The 22,314-nt window shown below is 37.8% G+C and overlaps 4 protein-coding genes across 4 annotated transcripts; 2 read left to right on the plus strand and 2 right to left on the minus strand.

The window, feature by feature from the left end:
- Positions 1 to 447: 447 nt before the first annotated feature.
- Positions 448 to 1,472, plus strand: HO173_005987 (uncharacterized protein; the record flags this gene model as incomplete). Its single annotated transcript, XM_037307899.1, has 5 exons — positions 448 to 502; positions 555 to 814; positions 871 to 1,062; positions 1,147 to 1,229; positions 1,289 to 1,472. 5 exons carry the CDS (start codon positions 448 to 450, stop codon positions 1,470 to 1,472), a joined length of 774 nt encoding a protein of 257 aa, XP_037165159.1.
- A 13,580-nt stretch (positions 1,473 to 15,052) lies between these two features.
- HO173_005988 (uncharacterized protein) lies at positions 15,053 to 15,628 on the plus strand (the record flags this gene model as incomplete). Its single annotated transcript, XM_037307900.1, has 3 exons — positions 15,053 to 15,205; positions 15,254 to 15,327; positions 15,403 to 15,628. 3 exons carry the CDS (start codon positions 15,053 to 15,055, stop codon positions 15,626 to 15,628), a joined length of 453 nt encoding a protein of 150 aa, XP_037165160.1.
- Positions 15,629 to 18,019: 2,391 nt separating this feature from the next.
- On the minus strand, positions 18,020 to 19,846 carry HO173_005989 (uncharacterized protein; the record flags this gene model as incomplete). The annotated part of the gene is made up of 5 exons (XM_037307901.1): positions 18,020 to 18,348; positions 18,415 to 18,997; positions 19,055 to 19,346; positions 19,397 to 19,638; positions 19,685 to 19,846. The coding sequence occupies 5 exons, from the start codon at positions 19,844 to 19,846 to the stop codon at positions 18,020 to 18,022; spliced, it is 1,608 nt and encodes a 535-aa protein (XP_037165161.1).
- Positions 19,847 to 21,318: 1,472 nt separating this feature from the next.
- HO173_005990 (uncharacterized protein) lies at positions 21,319 to 21,927 on the minus strand (the record flags this gene model as incomplete). The annotated part of the gene is made up of 2 exons (XM_037307902.1): positions 21,319 to 21,357; positions 21,412 to 21,927. 2 exons carry the CDS (start codon positions 21,925 to 21,927, stop codon positions 21,319 to 21,321), a joined length of 555 nt encoding a protein of 184 aa, XP_037165162.1.
- Between the last annotated feature and the right edge of the window lie 387 nt (positions 21,928 to 22,314).

The following is a 22,314-nucleotide window of genomic DNA, read 5'->3' on the forward strand; positions in this document are numbered from 1 at the left end:
GCTAGAGCTGAGGGACTTTGGAAAGATAATGGTGGTACGAGCTTGAAAATAGTGTATTTCGTCTTGCTACCTTTGAATCATTGGTACACTGGGTGGAGCATTTTTGGCAAAGTGGGTGAAGGGTAACTGGTACGATGGGTATATGAGCGATCGAGACACAAACACATTTTAACTGGTTAATGCCCACGGCAGTCCATCAGGAGCGCGGGCCATCACTCAGTGTGAATATTGGTTGGAGTAGTTAGCTTGACTAGGTATTAGCTCGTTGCAATTGCATGCATTGCCGTGGGGCTGCTTCCGAGAAGACCCCGCAATCCGTGAACCCGGCCGGTCCGCCTCAGAACGCGACCTCCTGCAAATACTACCATAGTACATTGATCGCGTCTGCAGCTCGACCTGAGATACAGCACAGGCAAATATAAGATGGAAAGCTGAGTAGAGCTTGGGATGTCCTCGATAGCAAAAGCTGGTCGACTAGCCGGAAAGGTTGCCATTGTCACAGGTTAGACCGTCGTCTCGCATGCGCCCATTACAGAGCTGATAACATTTTGCAGGTGGTGGCTCCGGCTATGGTGCAGGCATAGCCACATTGTTTGCAGAACAAGGGGCGAAAGTAGTGGTGGCCGACATCAATGAAGATGGCGGCAAGCGTACGGTCTCAGCTATGCCAGACAGCATGAGATTTCACAAAGTAAATGTCGCAAAAGAGAGCGACTGGCAAAGACTTGTTGAATCTACGCAATCCGCGTTTGGAAGCATCAATTGTCTGGTCAACAACGCTGGGACAACGTACCGCAACAAGGGGTGCCTCCATGTCTACAAGCAATACGCGTGTCACCTAGCTAATGCCCATTGCAGCCGACCCTGGAGGTTACTGAAGCCGACTTTGATAGATGTTTCAACGTCAACGTCAAAGGTGTCTTCTTCGGCACCTCTGCCGTCCTACCCCGGCTTCTTGAGCAGAGGAGCGGCGGGTCTATCATAAATATCGCCTCTGTAGGAGCTACTCGACCGCGTCCGGGGCTGGTTTGGTACAACAGTTCGAAAGGAGCGGTGTGGAATGTAAGAGCCAGCTTTTCAACTGCCCTATGATCATTCTCACCCTGTGTTGTGACATTGTGCCCCACCGCTGATCGTTTCACCCAGGCGACCAAGGGTCTGGCAGCTGAGTTCGGTCCTCATGGCATACGAGTCAATTCAATCTGCCCGCTTCTTGGTGGCACAGGCTTGTGAGTCGCAGATTAGGATTGGTATGATGTTTCCGAAAGGTCCTGACGCGTGGTTGCAGGTTTGAGTCCTTTTCAGGTGTGCCTGACACGCCGGAAAATCGAGCGAAGTTTTTGTCAAACGTTCCTCTTGGCCGACTGTGCGAACCCTCAGATGTTGCATCGGCCTGTCTCTTTTTCGCGTCCGATGAGTCGTCTTTCGTGACTGGTGTCAACATGGAAGTTGATGGAGGTCGAGCGGTGTAGAATAAAGATAATAAAATTATATAAAGTATAGTTATTATAGATATACGAACCTCCTTCTTAAAAAGAAATTAATACTCTTCTTATACTACTCGTTTAAGAACTTAAAATTAAAATATTTATCTTAATAATTATTATCGTAAGATTAAGTTTAAGACTTTATAGTTATAGTAATAGAATACTTAATTTTTTATAGTAGAATTAAATTGCGATAGCTCTCTCGTCGATAATTATAAGTTAAAAAAATGGGCTGTTATAATATAATAAAGGTATATCTATAGATATAAGATTATCGTATATTAGTATTAATTAATATTCTAATAGAAAGTATAAAGAGTATTTATTTAATACTATCTTATTCGCTTTCGAGCTTATAATCTATTAAAAAGAATAAAATATAAATAACGATAATATATGTTAGCAACTCAGCTAAAAAAGCTGGTTCCGGGGGTGTCTGCGCTTGACAGTCAGACACCCCTATTTGGACCTAAATACCTGCCCACAGAGGCCCCGTAGGGCCCCCGTGGGGACTGTTTCTAACAATGCCTCCCCCTCTAGGGGGCTCGTCCTCGAGCTCCGAAGACAGTGCAAAAATCGCGACGTTCCGAGGACTCTTCCCCGAAAGATCCACGATTTTAAGGACAACATGCCCTGTGCTTCGGGGTTTACTCCCCCGAAGACTTCTAAATGCCCGCCATTGCGGGACTTGAAATTGCCACTGGGGTTTCTGCCCACGGGGCTACCAAGTGAAAGGCCTTTGGCCCGCCTTCGCACCGGTACAATGTGGGAATGGGGCTGTATTCCGGGCCTGTGGCCCCGCCTTAGCGCACAAATCAAATTCAGGCCTATTTTGGCCAGCCTCGGGGTTTCTTTTCCCGGGCGTCTGCTTGGGCTTTTTTGCCCTGGGGCGTTCTGCCCGAAATGTCCTCAATGGAATAGGGCTGTTCTGCCCGAAATGTCCTCATTGGAATAGGGCTGTTCTGCCCGAAAATCTCATTTGTGTAGGGCGTCCTGCCCGAAAGTATTCGGCTTCGGGGCCCGCCTTCGGCGTGACTATTACCCGAGCGACCCTCTGAAAAAATCAAGTTTCTGATTTTTGATGGGGGATCCAAGCGTCCTCGAACCCCCGACCCTCAAATAATGACTAAGCGTTTCACCCCCGGCTATGGCTAGTGTCGCTCCGGGGTGGTTACTAGCCAAATACTTTAGGCTACAACCGACCCGGAACAAAGCGCAGACACTATTGTTAGCAACTCAGCTAAAAAAGCTGGTTCCGGGGGTGTCTGCGCTTGACAGTCAGACACCCCTATTTGGACCTAAATACCTGCCCACAGAGGCCCCGTAGGGCCCCCGTGGGGACTGTTTCTAACAATATAAAAGGATAATTAATTCTATCTCTAAATTCTTTTAGAGAATATCTTTAACTTTATAGAAATAAAGTAATATAATTAATATATATATAGATTATAGCGAAGAGGGTAATTGAAAATATAGCTAAAAACTCTAAACGTAGCTAAGAACTTTATATTTCGATACTCTTCTATAAGTAGCTTATAATAGTTTAAAATAGTCTAAAACTTCTCTCTAAATAGTCTATAAACAGTTTAATAAAACTTTTCTAACTTTTAACTTCTCGCTAGTCTTATTAAATCTCAAAAAATCTTATAGAAAAAAGAGAAAGAGTATTAGCTCTTTAATTACTAATAAGCGAATTTTTAATAAATCTTTCTAATCGTAATCGATAATTATTTTCTATTTTAGAAGAGAACGAAGGCGGATGTCAGGCCTAATGCGTCATGGGCCTTGGCGCTGCTTACGCCAAGGCGCCGACATCGCATGTGCTACGTTAGGGTCCCTTTTAGAGTCCAGTTTTAATAACATACCTCGTATATCTAGAGGCTTAGTGAATATAGGTCTACTTCGCGTATCTCGAAGTTTTAGTATTTCTTAGAGATTAATTCTACTATTAAATATACTATTAAACTTTATAATAATATTATATCTTTTATAGCCTATATCCGCTAGCTAACCGCTAATAAACTACGCTTTTATAATTTTAATCTCTCTATCTTTTAAAGGAAAAGGTCTATTATTATTACGATATCGAATTTATCTCTAAATTATATAATAGAAAATGAAGATAATATTAAGAGCCGTTATAGCGTCGATAATAAGTTCGAGAATTTCTTATTAGTAAAAGATCTTACTATAAAAGAACGTCTTATAATCGCTAGGGCCGAAAATCGTCATCTAAAATAAGAATAAGAATTAGCTATATTGAAGGCCTATAATCGCGAGTTTTATAATATTAGCTCACCGTTTATAGCTAGCGAAAGCCTATCTATATCAATTACTATCGCGTCTCTAACGAATATATTAATTAAGGCGAAAACACTTCGCCCTAAAAAAATACGTTTTTATAAGAATATTAGTAAGGAAGAGCATCTACGCTAATTCCGCGAAGTCAAAATTAAGTTTCTTATAAGTTCTAAGTATTTTATTATTAACTAATTAAGAATTATCTATTATATATAATTCTTAGAAAATGATCTTAATACTTAATAGTATAAATACTATTAAACTCATAGTCTAAGAGATATAACTTTCGAATTCTTTAAGCAGTTTTTACTTAATTTAATAGCGAATCTAATAAACCACTATCTCCTCGCCTACGAAAAGTAAAAGAAGATTAAATAACGCTTCGATTAGAAGATATCTATTTTTAAGGTCTATCTAAAGAAGCTAGAGGCTTATATAACTTTATTTTCTAAAGAGTATTAGACTAATTTCTTCTTAGTTAAGCTTAAATTAGAGTTTAAAAATAAGATTCTAAATACTAGTAGTATATCGAAATAATAAGAAGAAATTCTTATCTAGACTATTATATAGGAAAAGATTTTAGAACGTATACGCTTCGACGACGATTTTTATTTAAAGTTTTCGAGGGGGTTCGCTAAGGATAAGTCTTTAAAGAATCGAATTTCGAAGTCTAAATTAGCTTTAAATGACGGCGTTTACGTAACGCGCACTCAAGACGATAACGTAAAGCGTAAAGTTGAATTCTTTAACCCTGATTATAAGAAGAATAGTTATTTCTATTATGATAAATAGGGTTATTAAATATCTAAGTATTTAAATCTCGATAAATCGTCTATAGCCTATATCGACGTAGTGTTAATAAAAAAAGATTAGACTTTATAATCGCCTTAGAAGCGAGATAAGAACGACGATTAATAGAGGTAATTTCTTCTATTCTTACAAAGGGGTAGATAAAGCTTCAGAGTAAATAGAGGTAACTCGTTACTCTACTTAACACTAAAGCGTATATTAATTTAATTTCATAAAAGTTCGTAGTTTAATAAGATTTAAAATTTTACAACGTTATCTTATCGTAATCGAAAGCGCTAAGCGATTAAAGTATATATTACTATAGCGCGTATTAGCTAAACTACTAATTAGTAAATAGCTAAGACTAAGATAGAAAGTATAATATATTCTTCTACACCATTAATTAAAAAGGCCTTAATATTATATTAAGTATACTCGAGCTAAGTTAATTATAAGTATTACTAAATCTAGCGACGGAGTAATAATAGTTTAAAGTCAACGCTAGTAAATTATAGATTAAAGAATCGACTAAATTTACTTAAACTATCGAAGAGGAGCTAAATATATTCGCGATCGTATGCGCTGCGATAATACGAAGCGAATCGGAAAATGGGCGTAGTCTAAAGCTCTCTTAGAAGTTACTAGAGTTTAACGACGTTTTTTCTAATAAAAAAGTAGGAATCTTACCTGCGCTTAAGCAAGGAGACTATATTATTAAGATCGAGAGCGGTAAAGAGCCGCTATATAGCTTCTTATATAATCTATCTTAAACGAAGTTAATAAAGCTACGGCGCTATCTAGAGAACTCCCTTTAGAAAGACTAAATCCGTTACTCGACTTCCTTAGTCGAAGCGCTAATTCTTTTTATTTCTAAAAAGAATAAAGAGCTTTATTTTTATATTAATTATCGAGGCCTAAACGCGATAACTATTAAAAATCGATATCCGCTACCCCTAATTACTGAGACTCTAAACCGCTTATATAAGATTAAAGTCTTTATAAAGCTAAACCTTAAGGATATCTATTATCGAATTTAAATTAAAGAAGATAATAAGTGGAAAACAGCGTTCCGTAGTTGCTACGGCCACTTCGAATATTTAATTATATCTTTTAGACTCGTTAATATATCGATAACTTTTTAAGTATATATTAATAGAGCTCTTATAAGTCTAATAGATATAACGTGCGTAATATATTTAAATAATATTCTAATTTATAGTGCTAACTTAGTGGAGTATTAGCGGTATATTAAATAAGTACTTAAGCGTTTATATTAATTTCAGCTATACGCTAGCCTAAAGAAATATTAATTCTATATCAAAAAGGTTAAGTTTCTAAAATTCATTATATTTACCGAAGGTGTTATAATAAATTAGAAATATATCGCTATTATTAAGAAGTGATTAAAATCAAAAAGTTATCGAGATATATAAGTCTTTTTAGACTTTACTAATTTCTATTAATGATTTATTTATAGCTATTTTAGCATAATAGCGCTATTTACTAACTTACTTAAAAAGAGTAAGAATAATAAAAAACCTAGATCGCTAGAGTGAATAGATAGCGCTAAGCTAGCGTTTTAATAGCTCCGAAGCACTTTCGTAACTACGCTATTTCTATATCACTACAATCTAAATTTGAAGTTACATCTTAAGATCGACGCTTTTAACTTCGATATAAAGATTATACTTTTATAATCGAATAAAGATAGCTACTAACAATTAGTAATATTCTAATTTAGAAAAATAATTTCTATAAAGTAAAACTATAAGATCTATAATTAAGAGCTACTCGCTATCGTAGCGTTTATAAAGTAATAGCATTATTATCTAGAAGGTAGTACGTTTTATATTAAGATTCTAACGAATTATAATAATCTTAAAAACTTTATAAAGTAGAAGAAATTAAACTCTAGATAAGCTCGTTAGGCGCTAAAGTTAGCTATTTATAACTTTAAGATTTTTTATTAAATAGATAAACTAAATCCTATTAACCCGCTATCGCGACGCTCTAATTATAAGAAAACTTCGCCGTTAAATATTAAACTTTTATCGATATTATAGAATAAACTCGCACTTTAAACTAGTAGCGAGTAGTTATAAAGAGATAAGAAGGTTATAGCGGCGATAGCGCTTATATTCCGCATTACTAATATCTAGATAGTTATTTCTAGAAGAAAGTTTAAGACTATATAAGAGACTATTTATAATATACTTTAAAGGCCAATAAAAATATTAATTTAAGATTTATAAGTCTATAATAATTAGATAAGCTCCTTTCGAATTAATATTAATAAGTTAGCGATTAAGCGTCGCGCACGCAGTTAAGCATAGATCTTAGACTTCAAGAGACTATTAAGATATAATAATCGCCTTTATATTTCTAGAAATAAGATCTTAAGAAAAGAGCTTATTAGTAAATATTATAATAATTCGTTATTAAGATACTTTAGCGCTACGAAGACGCATAAACTACTTATTCATAAATATTATTAGAATAAAAGCCTAAAGCAAGTCATCGACTATATTAAAATATATAACGTTTATTAGCGAATTAAAGCTCCGCGATATCGTTTATATAGCGAGTTAAGCTCGCTTCTTATCGCTATTAAATTATAAAAGAAAATTTCTATAAACTTTATTATTAACTTATTAGCGAGTAAGTATAAAGATATTATCTACGATATTATTCTAATTATAGTAAATCGATTTATAAAAATAATAAGATATATTTCTATATCTACTATAATCGATATCGCTTAGCTAATAAAAGTATTTTATTTTAAAATAGTATATCGCTATAGTATATCAAACGATATTATTAGTAATAGAGGCTCTATATTTACTAATAGCTTCTAGTTTATCGTTTACTTTTATTTCAAAATTAAGCGACGCCTAAATATCGCCTTTCACCCGCAAACCGACGAGTAAACTAAGCGATAAAATTAGATACTAGAATACTTCTTATACGTATTCGCTAATAATAAATAAAACGTTTAAACGAAATAATTATTAATGATAGAGTTCGCTTACATAAACAGTTAGTATTCCTTTATCGAAACGATATTATTCTTTCTAATATACGAATATTATTCTAAAATTCGTTAAAAGATCGAGAATAATTCTATTAAGGGGGAGGTACCCGCTATAAATAATAGAATAAAGAAGTTATAAGCATTAAGAGATAAGATAATAGAGCGTCTTTATAGCGCGGTTACGGCTTAATTCAAGTACTATAATAAAACGCACTAGCCTTAAAGCTATAAGATAGGCAATTTAATAATATTAGCGACTAAGAACTTAAAATAGAAATATTTAAGTAAGAAGTTATCTTATAAATTTATAAAATTATTTTAGATTATAGATAAGGTAGAGGCGTAGATATATCGCCTACTTCTATTCTCGATATATAAAATCTATAATACCTTTTATATATCGTTACTTAAGTCTTATTACCTTCGCGATTATAATAATATAGCGAAAGCCTTTATATAAACCCTCGATCTTATTAATAACGATAAGCTTTAAGAGATCGAAGAAATTATTAATAAGATTAAGTATAAGAAAGATATCTAATATAAAGTTAAATAAACTAATTAAGGCGAAGAGTATAATTAATAACTATTAGATAATAAACTTATTAATATTAGCGAGCTAATTTAAGTCTATAAGTAGATAGATAATAAGCGAAAGCACTAAGTAATAAATAATAAGTCTCTTATTACTAAAGAGCTTAATTAATTATATAAATTAACGGCGAGTAAGCGAAGGCGATGAAATTAGATATAACTATCGACTAAATTAGATACATTTCTAGATAATACTTATACTACGCGTATACTCCTCTATACTTATTACTATTAAGATATAGATTAATAAAATAATTATATTATTTAACTATCTACTAAACTCTGCTATAGAGAGGGTTTATTATATTAGAGTATATACTATTAATATAGACGTGTTTTTACTTAAGATAGTTATTAAAGAACTATCTAGAAACCTCATATTAGCGCTATTACTAAAAAAAGGTCGTTATTTAAGTATCCTCTATTATTTTAACGTTAAATCTTAAGTCGAGTTTATTAATCTAGTTCTTTAACGAGGAGGTAATTAAAGTATAGTCTTCGTATTAATACCCGTCGACGTTCGCCATATATCGATGAAGGCTCTCGAGCTCCTCCTTTAGCAACTCGTTTATTCCCTTTAATTTCTCTATACGCTTATATACCGTTATAAGCTAGCCTTAAAGATCTATAATTATAATAAAAACGACTAAAGTCGTCGTTATCGTATATTTCTATAATTTATATTACTAGATAATCTTCTTATTAAGCTTAGCCCATCGATGAGATAGCTTTCGAGACTATCTAACGCGACAATAGCGCCATATTAATTTCCTTATCTACGTCTAAAGATATAGAGGGATTTTAATATAGCGATTAATACCGCGCTTTCCGGCCTTATAATTATTATAAAGGAGAAACTTATCTTAAATATATAAATCGTTATCTTAATAAAAGTAAGTTCTATATAGTAAATTAGATATTAGAACTTATTAGTAGATACGTATGCGAAGCGATAGTAGTAGAAATAGTTAAGGGTTAGTAATCGCGCCTATAAGACGACTATATACTTACTATTAAAGTTATTATTATTATTAAAAAAGGGTATTACAAAATTATTAGTCTACGTATCGACGCGATTAATAATAATAAGGTACTTATAATAAAGAGAAGTAGATTACTAGTATAATAAGATATATTATATTTATATTAGTATTAATATCGACGTTATAGCGCTAGAGTAAGCACTTATAAGAGAGACGTTAGAAGTTATAAAGAATAAAAATAAATAATTTAAAAGGGGTTTTTATATTCTTTATCATAGCGTTATTACTAGCGAGTAGTACTTAGTAACGTAAATAGTAGCAACGCGATAATATTTTGCTATTATTTACTAGACCGCGTCGCCTAGCTATCGTTATTATTTCTACTATTATTAATTAATAATTAAGAATATTATCGCGAACGCGTTACTCTATTAATTACTCCCTTCGAATCTCTATAATAAAGGTTATTACTACGTTACTTCGCTATGAACGTAATATATTATAGAAACGACGTTACTTATAGAAAAACTCTTCTCCCTTCTTTTACTTACTAAGTTTTCGAGGTTTTATTATAAGTTTCTAAATCTAATATTATTCGCTATAGAGGCTATTAACTAGCGCTATAGAAATGTCAATATTAAGCGCGTTGACTTACTATAGATTATTATTAATTAATATTATAAAAATAATATTATTCTCGAAGGTAGTATTAATATTATTATATAATATATTAGTAACGCGCCTACGGCGCGTAAGGGTTAATTTTATCGCGTTATTAAAACGATATCGTAATCTTAATAGATCGACTCTTTTCTCTTATTTTCCTATTAAAATTTAAAGATTTTTTAATAAGTATTCTATCTTTGCTTAGGCGCTTAAGAACTAAGGCCTAAAAGGGAAAGTAATTATTAGACTTAATGCGTTATAAGCCTTAACGCTACTTACGCTAAGGCGTCGATATCGTATATACTACGTTAGAATTCCTTTTAAGATCCAATTTTAATAACGTATCTCGTATGTCTAGAGGCTTGGCGGACATAGATCTACTTCGCGTACCCCGGAGTTTTGATATTCCTTAGAGATTAATTCTACTATCAAATATACTATTAAATCTCATAACGACACTACGTCTTTTATAGTCTATGTTCGCTAGCTAACCGCCAGTAAACTACGCCCTTATAGCGGAGAAGATAATAATAATAAGTTTAAAGATACTTCGAAAGGAATAAATAAAGGTGAGAGCGATAACTTCGTATAGAGATTAAATAACTCGATATTACTCGAGGAATTAAGTATATTCTCGCTGGCCTCGAAATCGCTATTATATAATAATAGAGTAATCGAAGTAGAATAGAGACTCTATTACTCTTTATTAGAATTCTCGAGAATCTTATCGATATCGATTAAATATTATTTTTTAAGATTTAAATTCTCGTATAAGAAATAGAAAGTGCTTATGCGAGAATCTTCGAATAATATCGATAAGAGTGTTTTAATAAAAGATATTAAATAATAAAGACGATTTGATAACGAAGGTTGATTTCTAATAGAATTATACGGAGTGTAGTTATTATAGACGTATGAATCTCCTCCTTAGAGGGGGATTAATATCCTTCTTATACTACTCGTTTAGAAACTTAAAATTAGAACGCTCGTCTTGATGGCTGTTATCGTAAGACTGAGTTTAAGACTTCATAATCACGGTGATAGGATACTCGATTTTTTGTAGTGGGATTGAATTGCGACAGCCCTCTCGTCGGTGGTTACGAGCTAAAAAAATGGGCTTTCAGGCTGTTTTAGGCTGTCACAAGCTGCTCATAGGGGAGTGTCGAAATGTGGAGTTCCTAGCCACGTTTAGAGTTTCTAGCTATGTTCTCAGCCACCCTCTCCGCTATAACCTGTGCGTATATCGGCTATATCACTCTATTTCTATAAGGTTAAAGATATCCTCTAGAAGAATTTAGAGATAGAATTAATTATCCTTTCACATCACCGTTATTTATATTTCATTCTTTTTAATAGATTATAAGCCTAGAAGCGGGTAGAGTAGTATTAAATAAATACCCTTTATACTTTCTATTAGGATATTAATTAATATTGATATATAGTAATCTTATACCTATAGATACACCTTTATTATATTGCGACAGCCTATTTTTTTAACTTGTAACCACCGACGAGAGGGCTGTCGCAATTCAATCCCACTACAAAAAATCGAGTATCCTGTCGCCGTGACTATGAAGTCTCAAACTCAGTCTCACAGTGACAGCCATCAAGACGAGCGTCCTGGTTTCAAGTCCCTAAACAAGCAGCATAAGAAGGGTGCCAATCCCCCTCCAAATGGGCTATCGTAATATGATAAAGGTGTGTCTATAGGTATAAGATCACCGTATATCAGTATTGATTGATATCCTATTAGGAAGTGCAAAGGATAGATATTTGATATTGCCCTACCCGCTTCCGGGCTTATAACCTGTCAAAAAGAATGGAATGTGAATAACGGTAATGTGGAAGGATGATTAATTCTATCTCTAAATTCTTCTGGGGGATATCTTTGACCCCATAGAAATAGAGTAATATAGCCGATATGCGCATAGGTCATAGCGGAGAGGGTGGCTGGGAATATGGCTGGGAACTCTAAACGTGGCTGGGAAATGTGATAAATCTAACCTTTTTCTTGAATAGCTTTATTTTTCTAGTGACGATGCTTTATATAGCTACGTATATACTTATTTACTCGCTTTATAGAGTTATAAGACCGTATATTATCTTTCTTACGATCTTCTCTATACTCATTATCGCTCTTAAGACGAATAATCTCCGTAATATATCTTAATATTTACTCTATTTACTTCTAAATCCTCTTCTATATAAGCTTATAATTCTAGTAATATAATTATCGTTTCTCGATATCTTTACGAGTTCTTAATATATCTTTTCGAATAATTTAACGCTTTATTTATAATTAATAAAACTCGATTATATTAAGATTCGAAGAGTTATCGTATTAGATTATTTAAATAATATTTATTAATATATAAACTACTTTTTAATACTTTGATATATAGATCGAGATTTTATCTTTTATAACTATTATATTAAATCGCTCTCGTTTACACTTCTAAGCGAATTTTAGAAGCTTTAAAATAAGAATCTATATCTGATAAGAAGAAGAAGTGTGAGAAATATGAGCGTATATATCTTTTTCTGATAGCGATATCAATTAATTTCCTCTTTCTTTTCTTTAATAATAACTTTTCTAGTCTTAATAGTAAACTTTCACTCGAGTTTCTTACTAGAAAGATTTCGTAGATCTATTCGTCGTATATTAGTCTTAAGTTCTTAAGCTTCTTTAGCCTTAGCTTCTAAAGTATTATTAATTTTAGCGAGATTCGTAATATATTCTTTCTTTTTAGCTATAGTTTCGACTTTTTAAATATAATACGGCCTCTTCTTATTATATAAGAAATAATCTTAGAATATAAACTCTATAGTATCTACGAAACGACGTCGTATAGTAGATTTAATAAAGATTTCATTGAGTTGCCGTTATATATATACTTTTCTCCGTCGAGAATTTAAGATTATACTAGTTTTATTACTTTAAATTACTTTTTTTACTTCTTTATAATCTAGTCTTAATATTATAAAGCGAATTAATATTAAGCTTTTATTATAGTTTTCGTAAGAGAGAGTTTTTTAATAATCTTATAGGATCGAAAATTATTTCGTTTAAGTATACGTAGAATTATTATTAACGAGAGTTCTTATTTAGTAGTTAATATAAATGAGATTTTCTTATAGTTATAGCGATCTCTTCGTATAGCGACTATAATAGTACTCTTAACCTTGAAAATAATAATTAGAGGTTATCTAGATCTCGATATATTACTCACGTATAATAGTAGTAATTTCTAAGATTTACTAGAATTAAATTCTCTAATATAGACTTATTTCTATAAATAACTAATAGTAAAGCGAGAGATCTTAGTAATAGTAATAATAATTTAAGTTATAATGCCAGCTTCGGTTAAAGTAAGTATCTGAAATTTAATATCGTTATTATAATTAATAGCTTAAGCTTTATTTATAGATATTTTAATATAGAGAATATAGAGAGGATTGCTTCTTATAGCTATATTAAAAACTTTATATATAATATAAAGTCTTAAGATTCTCCCCCTTTTCTCGTAGACTAATACATTTAGTATTAACGTTATAATTCGATAAATATACTCTTTATATATAGCTATAACGTCGCTATAACGCGTATATACTTCGTATATATATACTCTATATATATATACCTCGTATATATAGTATTAACGTCGCTGTTAAGTAAAAAGTAGTAATATTAAGAATATTTAAAATATTCAGAATATTTGTCAAGCATACCAAGAGTTTTAGCGTATATGTAGGACTTTTGGTGCCACCCTCCGTAGATACTGGTCTCTCGGACACGGAAAAGCCGGGCCTAAAACCTTCGGCTTCAGAGCTCAGCGCCCATGCTCTGTCTCTTCCCTAAATATGTGCTGGGGCGCGGGCTACCCAGTAGTGAAAAGCTAGCCAAGCATTGTGGGAACACTGAGAATATCGCTACAATTGAATATGTTTACGGTACTGCATTTGATTGATTCTCCGAATCCTCCCTATAACGATATCTAAGAAATAGATTATATCGTCGGTTAATCTTAGAATATATAAGATTCTCTATAGTCTCATAATTATCGTAATGAATTATAGTAGATATTATCGAGTAAACCTATGTGTTATAATTAAATATTAATCATTCTAAGAAAGCTAAGCGAGACTCGTTCTGTATTTAAGAGTATACGTTCTTGAGAGCGTTAAGTAACTACTCGTAACGTATCCCGTCGTCGTCATCCTCGTTATTCTCGTCATCCTCGTTCTTATTATTCTTATCCTCGTTGTTCTTATCTTTACTCGTAGTAACGATATCGATAATATCGTTATATAGCTTTAGAATAGTATTATATTCGTAGAGAATCCGAGTATCTTTTAGCTATTCTATCGTACTCTGAAACTCTTTATCTCGCTCTATTTATTAAATATAAATAGAATTCTTCGAATAATAAGTATCGTAGTCTTACTAAGTAGAAAGATTATAATCTCGATATAAATTCTATACGTTAAAGGTTAAACGTTATATAGAATCTTAATAGCGAAATTTAAGATTATTATATCGATAAGAAGAATTAGAGAGAAGTCTAGTAAATAATTTATTAAAGTCTTCGAATATATATTAAAAAGATTTATAAGGTGTTATAGGCTAAGATTAATAGCGTATTATTATATTATAGAGTGTAGAATCTCGACGTTATTATAGATTTTATTAATTTCTCTAAAATTATAGCTGATTTTAAGAGCGTAATTGCGAGAGGGCTAAATTTTATGGATTTCTCTAAAATTATAGCTGATTTTAGGAGCGTAATTGCGAGAGGGCATACTCATTTTCCTATTATTAACGCTTTTTTTGATAACGATTCGCAGTACGTATGATAGTAGAAGAAGAGGTATTATAATCGAAAAGAGTTAACTGAGACATAATTTGTAGAGACAGAATTCTTTTAGAGAAGAAATGGAGAGAGACGGAGATAAAGTTGAGATTATTAATAAAATTTGATGTTCGTAGTCAAGAAATTTAGTTACTTCCCGAATAGGTACCTGGTTTTCTCGATTTAGATCTTGGCAGTACTTTTCAAAACTTGTCGACAGGAAGAAAGCTAGCTTTCCAATCATTCTCTACGTTACACTTGCTGTCAGCTTTGCTTTACAAGAAATTTTCTGTTTCCCTGCCAAGCCTTTTCTATTTGTTATCCCTTATACTTAACGGAGTGCTTCTCATGTTTCAAGTACCCTCACGCATTGGTCATGCAGTCGCGGGCCACCGCCAGTCAGCTGCTTCCTGGAAGTGCGCCCGCTCTCCAGCTTGGAACGTGATTCAGATGCAAGACTGGTGCTTCTCCAACATGAATACTAGATGGGCGGCTGCTTCCGTAATTGTGCACTCTTTGACCACGTTGCGTGGCTGACCTGACTTGCAGACGGCTGCTAGACTGAAAAATCCAACTCTCTTCCGTGAGAAGGCATATATCGATGGCCAATGGCTTGAGTCAAAGTCAGGCTCAAATTTTGATGTCATGGGTGCCTCGAGCTGCACCTGAGGATATTGATGTGTTCTGATGTATCATAGATCAAGCAACAAGTACGGATTTGCTGTTTTCATTCCCGAGGTCATAGCACCCCACGCAGTCGTTTTCACGCTTCACCCGGTTTCTGTTGGCTCGCAGGTTGAACGACGGGCCGACGACATATTCGGGGACGGCCTTATATCGTTCAGGAATCCTGGATCGCTTCGTCTCCATGCCGATGGCAGCGGTGGCGGATTCGGCCGCCATCACAAGGGCAACGATGTTTAGTTGTGAAGGGTCGGTGAGAAGTCTGGGAACGCTCGCGGAAAGCAGGTCACCGCCAAATTCTACGATGATAATATCGTTATCGACGGACAGGTCCCGCACCTCGCGATGGCCGGAGGCCTGCCCTACAAGCATAAGTTTTTCGTATGTGATGCAGAAGGTCTGAAAAACGCGTGTGGGTCCGCCACCCAAAACACTATTATTGTTGTTGCTGTTGATAGTTTGGTACGGAAGACCTTGCACATTTGTCCGAGAGTCCTCAAGAATTGAAGAGTATCTTCATGAAATTTCTCGATTAACATGGCGGGCGCCCCGTGGGATGACGAGTGAGGTAGAAATCAGGGCTTCCGCCAAACTTGGTCCCGAAAGTTGTATGAGAATTATGAATCGCTCACTTATTACCTTCTTTTGATAGTTCAGGGCATATATGCCGGATGCGACCCTCACTTAGACTAGCTCTGTAGACCTCGCAGCACATTCGAATGCTCCAGTCAACCTTTCCAACCATTATTTTTGTGTCAAGTGAATTTCTCGCAACCTCTGAGATGTTTCAATGCATAAAATCGAAGCAACGAAGAAACAGTCGGACAAAATGTCGATGTGCAGCTCACGGCGTGTCAAGAGTACCTGCGAGAAGGCGACGACGTATTTATCGTAATGCGGCTGGAAACGTTTGGCCGCGTACCACCGCACATCTGTGCAACATCAGCGAAAAGACTATTCTTGCGAAGAAGACTTAAAATTGCAAGTGGAGTAGGAAGAAAGTTGGAGTGCGCGAGACTCTTTGGAAGACATCAGCCTCCGGAAAGGACGTTAGATGGTACCCTTCGAACGACATTCTAGAACGGGACGATGTCACGATATGGCAGGCAAATGCTCAGTGCCAAATGAATTTCTTTGTTTTTGTGTCTTCAATCCAATATGAAGTCCGACGTGTACGGCCCAGAAACTTTCAACTGTGGAACTCATGTGATTCGCGTCCTGAGTTCGACAGATAAGTTGCAGATGGAAAGCACGGTCTACGAAGAAGACCTTTGTAGATGACGATGAAAAAAAGGACTGGTATGCTAATTCCTACAACTTTCTGTTTACAGCTGTTCCCGACCGGGCATCACTTGTGTGACAGGATGTCTGCAGAGCCCTCCAGAAAAGATGATGGATATAGGGTGCAAGGTTCCACCTGGGTAGAAATAAGAAGGCGAAGCGGCTGAATGATGACGGTGCTGTGCTGATTGTTGACATACCTGGCGGTCGCGGACGTGACCTCGAAGCTTTCAGACAAAAGTTCCCTGATGCAAATGGGCGGATGACAGTTGCAAGACCTGCCACCCCCTCAGGTCAACCATCATCTCAAACCCCGTTAGAATGGCACGGCTACTTCCTCCATTTCGTCCTGTATGACTGGCCTGATGCCCTCGCCACCCAAAGTTCTCACACACATCGCCTTGGCAATGGCACCCGGATACTCAAAGCCCGTTCTTGGCGAATTCATCCTGCCAAACACGGGCGCACCGTTTCTAGCTTCTGGGTTCGATTGGCAGATGATGGTGCTGCATTCGGGCATGGAGCGGTCGCAAGGGCAATGGAGGGAGCTGATTAAGGGTGTAGGGCTGCAGATTGTTGGTTGCTGGCAGGGAAGGGAAGGAGGGGAGGGCATCATTGAGGTAGTCAAAGAGGATTCGTCTTAGAGGGATACAGATTATATAATGAAGGAATGTGTTCGAAAACGTGACTACATGACCGTGTTGGAAACGTCGACCCGACTTTATGCTAGAGAGAGAAATATATTAATGAGCAGCGCGTGAGCGCGAGGAAAAAAGATGGACCTCAAGGAAATGTGGAAGTTCAAGAGTGGCGGCGTTCAGGACTGATTGTGTTGACAATGTTCCCAGTCAAGATGGAATGAAAGAAAACCACGAGATTCAACGCTGACTCCGTTCATGTTGAGGTACGTTACCCAAGATGCCTGGCATTGTACATGCCGCTTCGCCTTTCAAAAGTGATCTTGATCGCCGATAAGGCGAGCGAGGATGAGCGGGGTGAGTGAAGGCGATTGGGTTCCACTTTTAAGCGCTCAGGTACATAAAAAGGGCACTTATCGAATAAGACCCTCTTCACTCTCTCCTTCTTCTGTCTTCGTCCTCAGAACTGTACGATCCCATTCGCTCCTGCACCTTCTAAGCTGGTTTTGGTTCCTAGAATTATACTATTCCTATAAGCCAAAATGAGCCTCACAAGGTCAACAGTCTCACTGTGAAGCGGGGTCGCTCCTTTGTTTACGACCAGTTTGATTGAGAAAACTATTTCCGGTTATATTGACAAAGGCAAGCCAGCTCGCTTGAAGGCATGGTGCAGCGCCTTCTTACTACGATAAGGGCGACCATGACGAGATCACTAAGAACTTGAGATCGTGATGTAAGAGGTGGTGATCCATTGGTTCAAAGAAGGGAGGTACTGCTCCTCCGCAAGCGTAGTCCCGTTAATTTGATGATACAAGTAGCTCTCCGTTTGGTTAGCTAAAGTAATACTAGCAAGTCTCCTGAAAGGGAATGGACCAACGGGGGCAGTGTTCGTGGCGGGATTGAAGTTGATGACGACTGGCCGTGTGCCATTAACCCAGATTGCAAATAAATAGCCAGGCGGACTAATCATCACGAGGTCAGATTCGATAAAATTGCTGTTTTCGAAGTTGACCTGATTTGATGTGGTTGATGTCTCCCATCCTAATGGATTTGTTAACTTGACGTTTAATTTACATATGTTAGGGTTCTGTAATAGGTATTACGAACCCGAGTAGAATTTTCCATAGCTGGCATTATTCCACGAAGTGTATTCGGACGTCAAGAAGGAAGTAGAGTTGTAGTCGTAGAAAAGCATCTGCACATCTAATATACTTTGATTCAGGAAAGGGGTCGGTGCGCTGGCAAACGGGGCTCTGAGTGTAGTTCCTCCATTCGTCTCGTACAATGTGCTGCTGAAAGTTTGATTGAACCTACCAATGAAATAGATGGGCGAAAACCCGAAGCGCGCTTCCGATTTGTTGTTTGAGGTGATATCAATCCAGTGAGACTTTGTACCCAACCCAAGCTTAAGACATGTGAGAGCGATGGCATCGCACGGATCTGTAGCAGCTCGTGCCACTCTCAAAAGAGCGGACACGTCGCCATGCAGATTCTCGTATAACAAGAGACTCTGATTAACAGTCTCATTTGCAGCAACAGTTCCAGTGCTGTTGGTTGACGTAACTGATAGTTGCCGCGTACTCGGGAATGTAGTGTAATTTGAGAGATCCTCACTAGATTGCCACCAAATACCGTCGGTATACGTTCTTGAGCTGAGACGATTGCTGACCGAAATATAGTAAAGATGAAGCTGAGTTGCTGAAGTCAGTAACAGAAGTATTCTTGTATCTCTCAATGTATAACTTACACTTGTGCTAACATCTTGTTCCACAACATCAGCCGCTAAGGGTGTCAGATATCTCGCGTCCGAGATACCCGTTGGGTTTGTCTTTACAATCCATTGATCTTCCGAGGCTGCGTAAACAACTTGCTGAATATCCCCTTTGATATCCTGAAAGAATACATGTCTATCGCCACTATTCATATATATTGCTGCAAAAGAAGTATCGTTGAGGATTTGTTGCGTGAAAGAGCTATTTACAGGATGTGCAGACGCCGTGGGACTTGCTGTGTTCATTGAAATCGGCCCCCCTGAGGGTCTTGCTTTATAAGTAAAGAATTGTCCTTATAGCATCAGATAAATACGTACCTGGCTGTAGCTGAAGAGCTAGGATAGGCTCTCGGAGATTTTCGGAGTCCAACACCGAGCCCAACGGCTAGTGCCATAAGAAGCAACACGGCCAGGGCCGCGAAAGCAAAGTTTTTCCGCTTTAAGAAAATAGTTTTTCGAAGTGTAGTCGAAGTCTCTGGCTGTTTGATATCGCCATTGACGTTAACAGCCTCTGGGGGCGATTTGTTGTAAAGGACTTCGAGGCCCTGCTCCGGGAGCGTCTAGGTTGAATTAGATATGTTATCACCGTAGCACCTCTCTACTTACCTCGGGTGCTGAAGGAGCAGAATCAATCTCAGGAGCAGTTTCAAGTTGGGCTTGAACGTTCGCAGCAGGGACAGGATAGGGTTCTGGCGCTCTTGCACTCTCGTCATTTTGGAAGAGCTCCAGGGTTGAAAAAGTGTCTTGGACAATGTGGAGCAGTGCCATTTTTCAGATTGACGCTCGAATCTGTTGTTGTGCTCCGTGATGGGACTGGATTCAAGGATAAGTTAGAAGATGTGAAATGTAGGAAATTGTGGGGCGGATTTCTTCCCACATGCTCAGCTTTTGGACAGATATGGTAAATGAAGTGTGCTGCATCCTGCAGGCCGTTCGATTGCATGTCTCCGCCTCGCTGCTGCCAAAGCTGCTGCATATCCCCTTGGGCTGAAAACAGGCGGATGATCGGCCATAGCAGGAACTCCTGATGAGACCTGGTACTAGTACACAAGACCGTTACCGAATGCAAGCAGAGAAAAGAAAGCGAGATGAGAGGTCGAGACGTTCAGGACAGGTTGTCGGACTGTCTGTGAATTGTCTATTGCCTCATCGATAGCCGCTGCAGCTTTCCTTATTCAGCATTGAAATAAATCCTTCGCGCCCTTTATTTTTAGGCAATTAGATCCGGATTCATTTCCCTCAGTGATTCTCGCGCGTAAAGTCATGTGTAAACCTTGTAATTGGTGAAAAGCAGTATCAGCTCATGCAGAGCACGTCTCAGCCTCGCGCGATATGTTTTATTTACAAGCCACCTCCTACACGCACCCTCGCCTCACCCTTTAGACTCACTCTTACACCCTCGCCTCACCTTTTCAGGGTAATGTTGAGAGCGGCGAGAGGTACCTTACTCGATGAAGGCATGCCAGAAGAATAATTATCCACGATTCCACGTTATCCAACAGCGACGACGTGCCAAGCATTCTCGATCGGGCTAGCGTTCCCGGTGGGCCTTGGCATGGCACAGAAAAAGTGATACCCAGTCGCACCAGTCCTCAAAATTCCATCAAAATCAACATCAACGAGGAACGTTTCTTCCGCGCCAGATTGATCTTGAATAACATGTTCTCTTGAGTCGTAGATCACATTCGACGTCAAATCGTGAAGGAGTCAATTCATCGAACGGCTACTTGTTTTGACAGCTTGCCCGATGGCCGGCGGACTATGTATAGTTCTCAACCACCAACTGGATTTACTATTTCTGCAACGAGCAAGACGGTACTCTTAGCATCATGTATCAATGTCGAGATGCTGGTAATCCACTGCCGTCAGGCAAACACTTGCAAGATGTATATGCGGCGGTTTGAGGCAGCTACTCTTATGCCAATGAGTGGATATGCCATAGAAAGTCCGCTACATGCTTCTTGACCTGCGCAGTGCCCGATTGATACGGTGCTAAGCCACCTCACTCTGCGTATTGGAGTTATCTGATATACAACTTGTGATTCTCATGAAGAGGATACAGAGCAGACTCCTAACAATGCTTCACAACTCCTATACCTGCCTTTATGCCATTCTTTTGCTGTTGCTAGCTATACAACCACTGAAACGTTTGTCCCGGCTTGTTTACCTCGAGAGCTTGTAGTTATCAATGAGGATGTCTCGAGATTTCGTAAAGGACGCAATCACTCCCCCGACAAGAATCATTTCGGCCATTTCTTCCACCCACGGCCATGGCCCTTCTGTAGATGTCGTCAGCGCCGTCCCACAGCACCGTAGCTTGAGGTAATGCTTACCTGTTTCCACTCCTGTACCAACTTGGGCATCTCCAACATAGCCTGCCTCCTCTTCTCCAACCTCCCCTTCATCGTCCTCTCCCACAGCTTTCCTTTCACCTTCTGCCCGACCCCTGTCCCCTTCACCCTCAATCCATGCTTCACCCTCCTCTGTATTCTCTCTTCTGTGCCCTTGGTTGTGTAAGGTAATAGCTCTTCAATTCCATTGGCTCGTGCCATCTTCACTAGATCCGCTTGCCGCCGCAACGAAAAGACTGGGTTGTGCCATTTGCCGGTAGCTGGGTGCTTTTGCGATTGGAACGGGTTCGGATAAGGGAGTGATGGGGGGGAATCTGAGATGGTATTCTCTTCTCGACTGGCATTTGGGTCGGAGGAGGAGGTGCTAAGGGAGGTGGACATTGAGGATGTTGGGGCGCGGTTGGCGAAGGAGGATGTAGGGGGAGGGTAACGGGCGAAGAATCGTAGCAGTCGTGGCGGGAGAGACTGTGCGAGCTTTACGTACTCTTGAGAAGCCATGGCTGTGAAAAAGAAAGAGAACGCTGAAGCCCGAGACTAATCACAGTCGTCCACCAGCTTGGCCGTCGAATCTCAATATGGGGATAGATCTCCCCCACGCTAGCAAATTATTTAGCGTATCCTTTAAACCCACTAGGTTTCTTGGCATTGGGTCTGACAGTACGGGCTAAGTCCCGGCGGCGTGCCAGCAAATCCTGGCGCTGGAACAACCAGATTTATATCTTTTCATCGACTGATATTATGATAGTCATCGCTTTTGAGAATACATTTTCTTTGGCGCGATTATAGAGAGCATCGGAACCTCTAGATCTGTCAGCAAAGTTTTCCTCACGAAAGCCCTCATCGTGCAGCTGTATCGGAGGGCCGCGGTTTTCACGCCGCAGGGTA

Source organism: Letharia columbiana (assembly GCF_014066305.1).
Source record: "Letharia columbiana isolate WasteWater2 chromosome Unknown Sc0000017_s0, whole genome shotgun sequence".
Taxonomy (NCBI): domain Eukaryota; kingdom Fungi; phylum Ascomycota; class Lecanoromycetes; order Lecanorales; family Parmeliaceae; genus Letharia; species Letharia columbiana.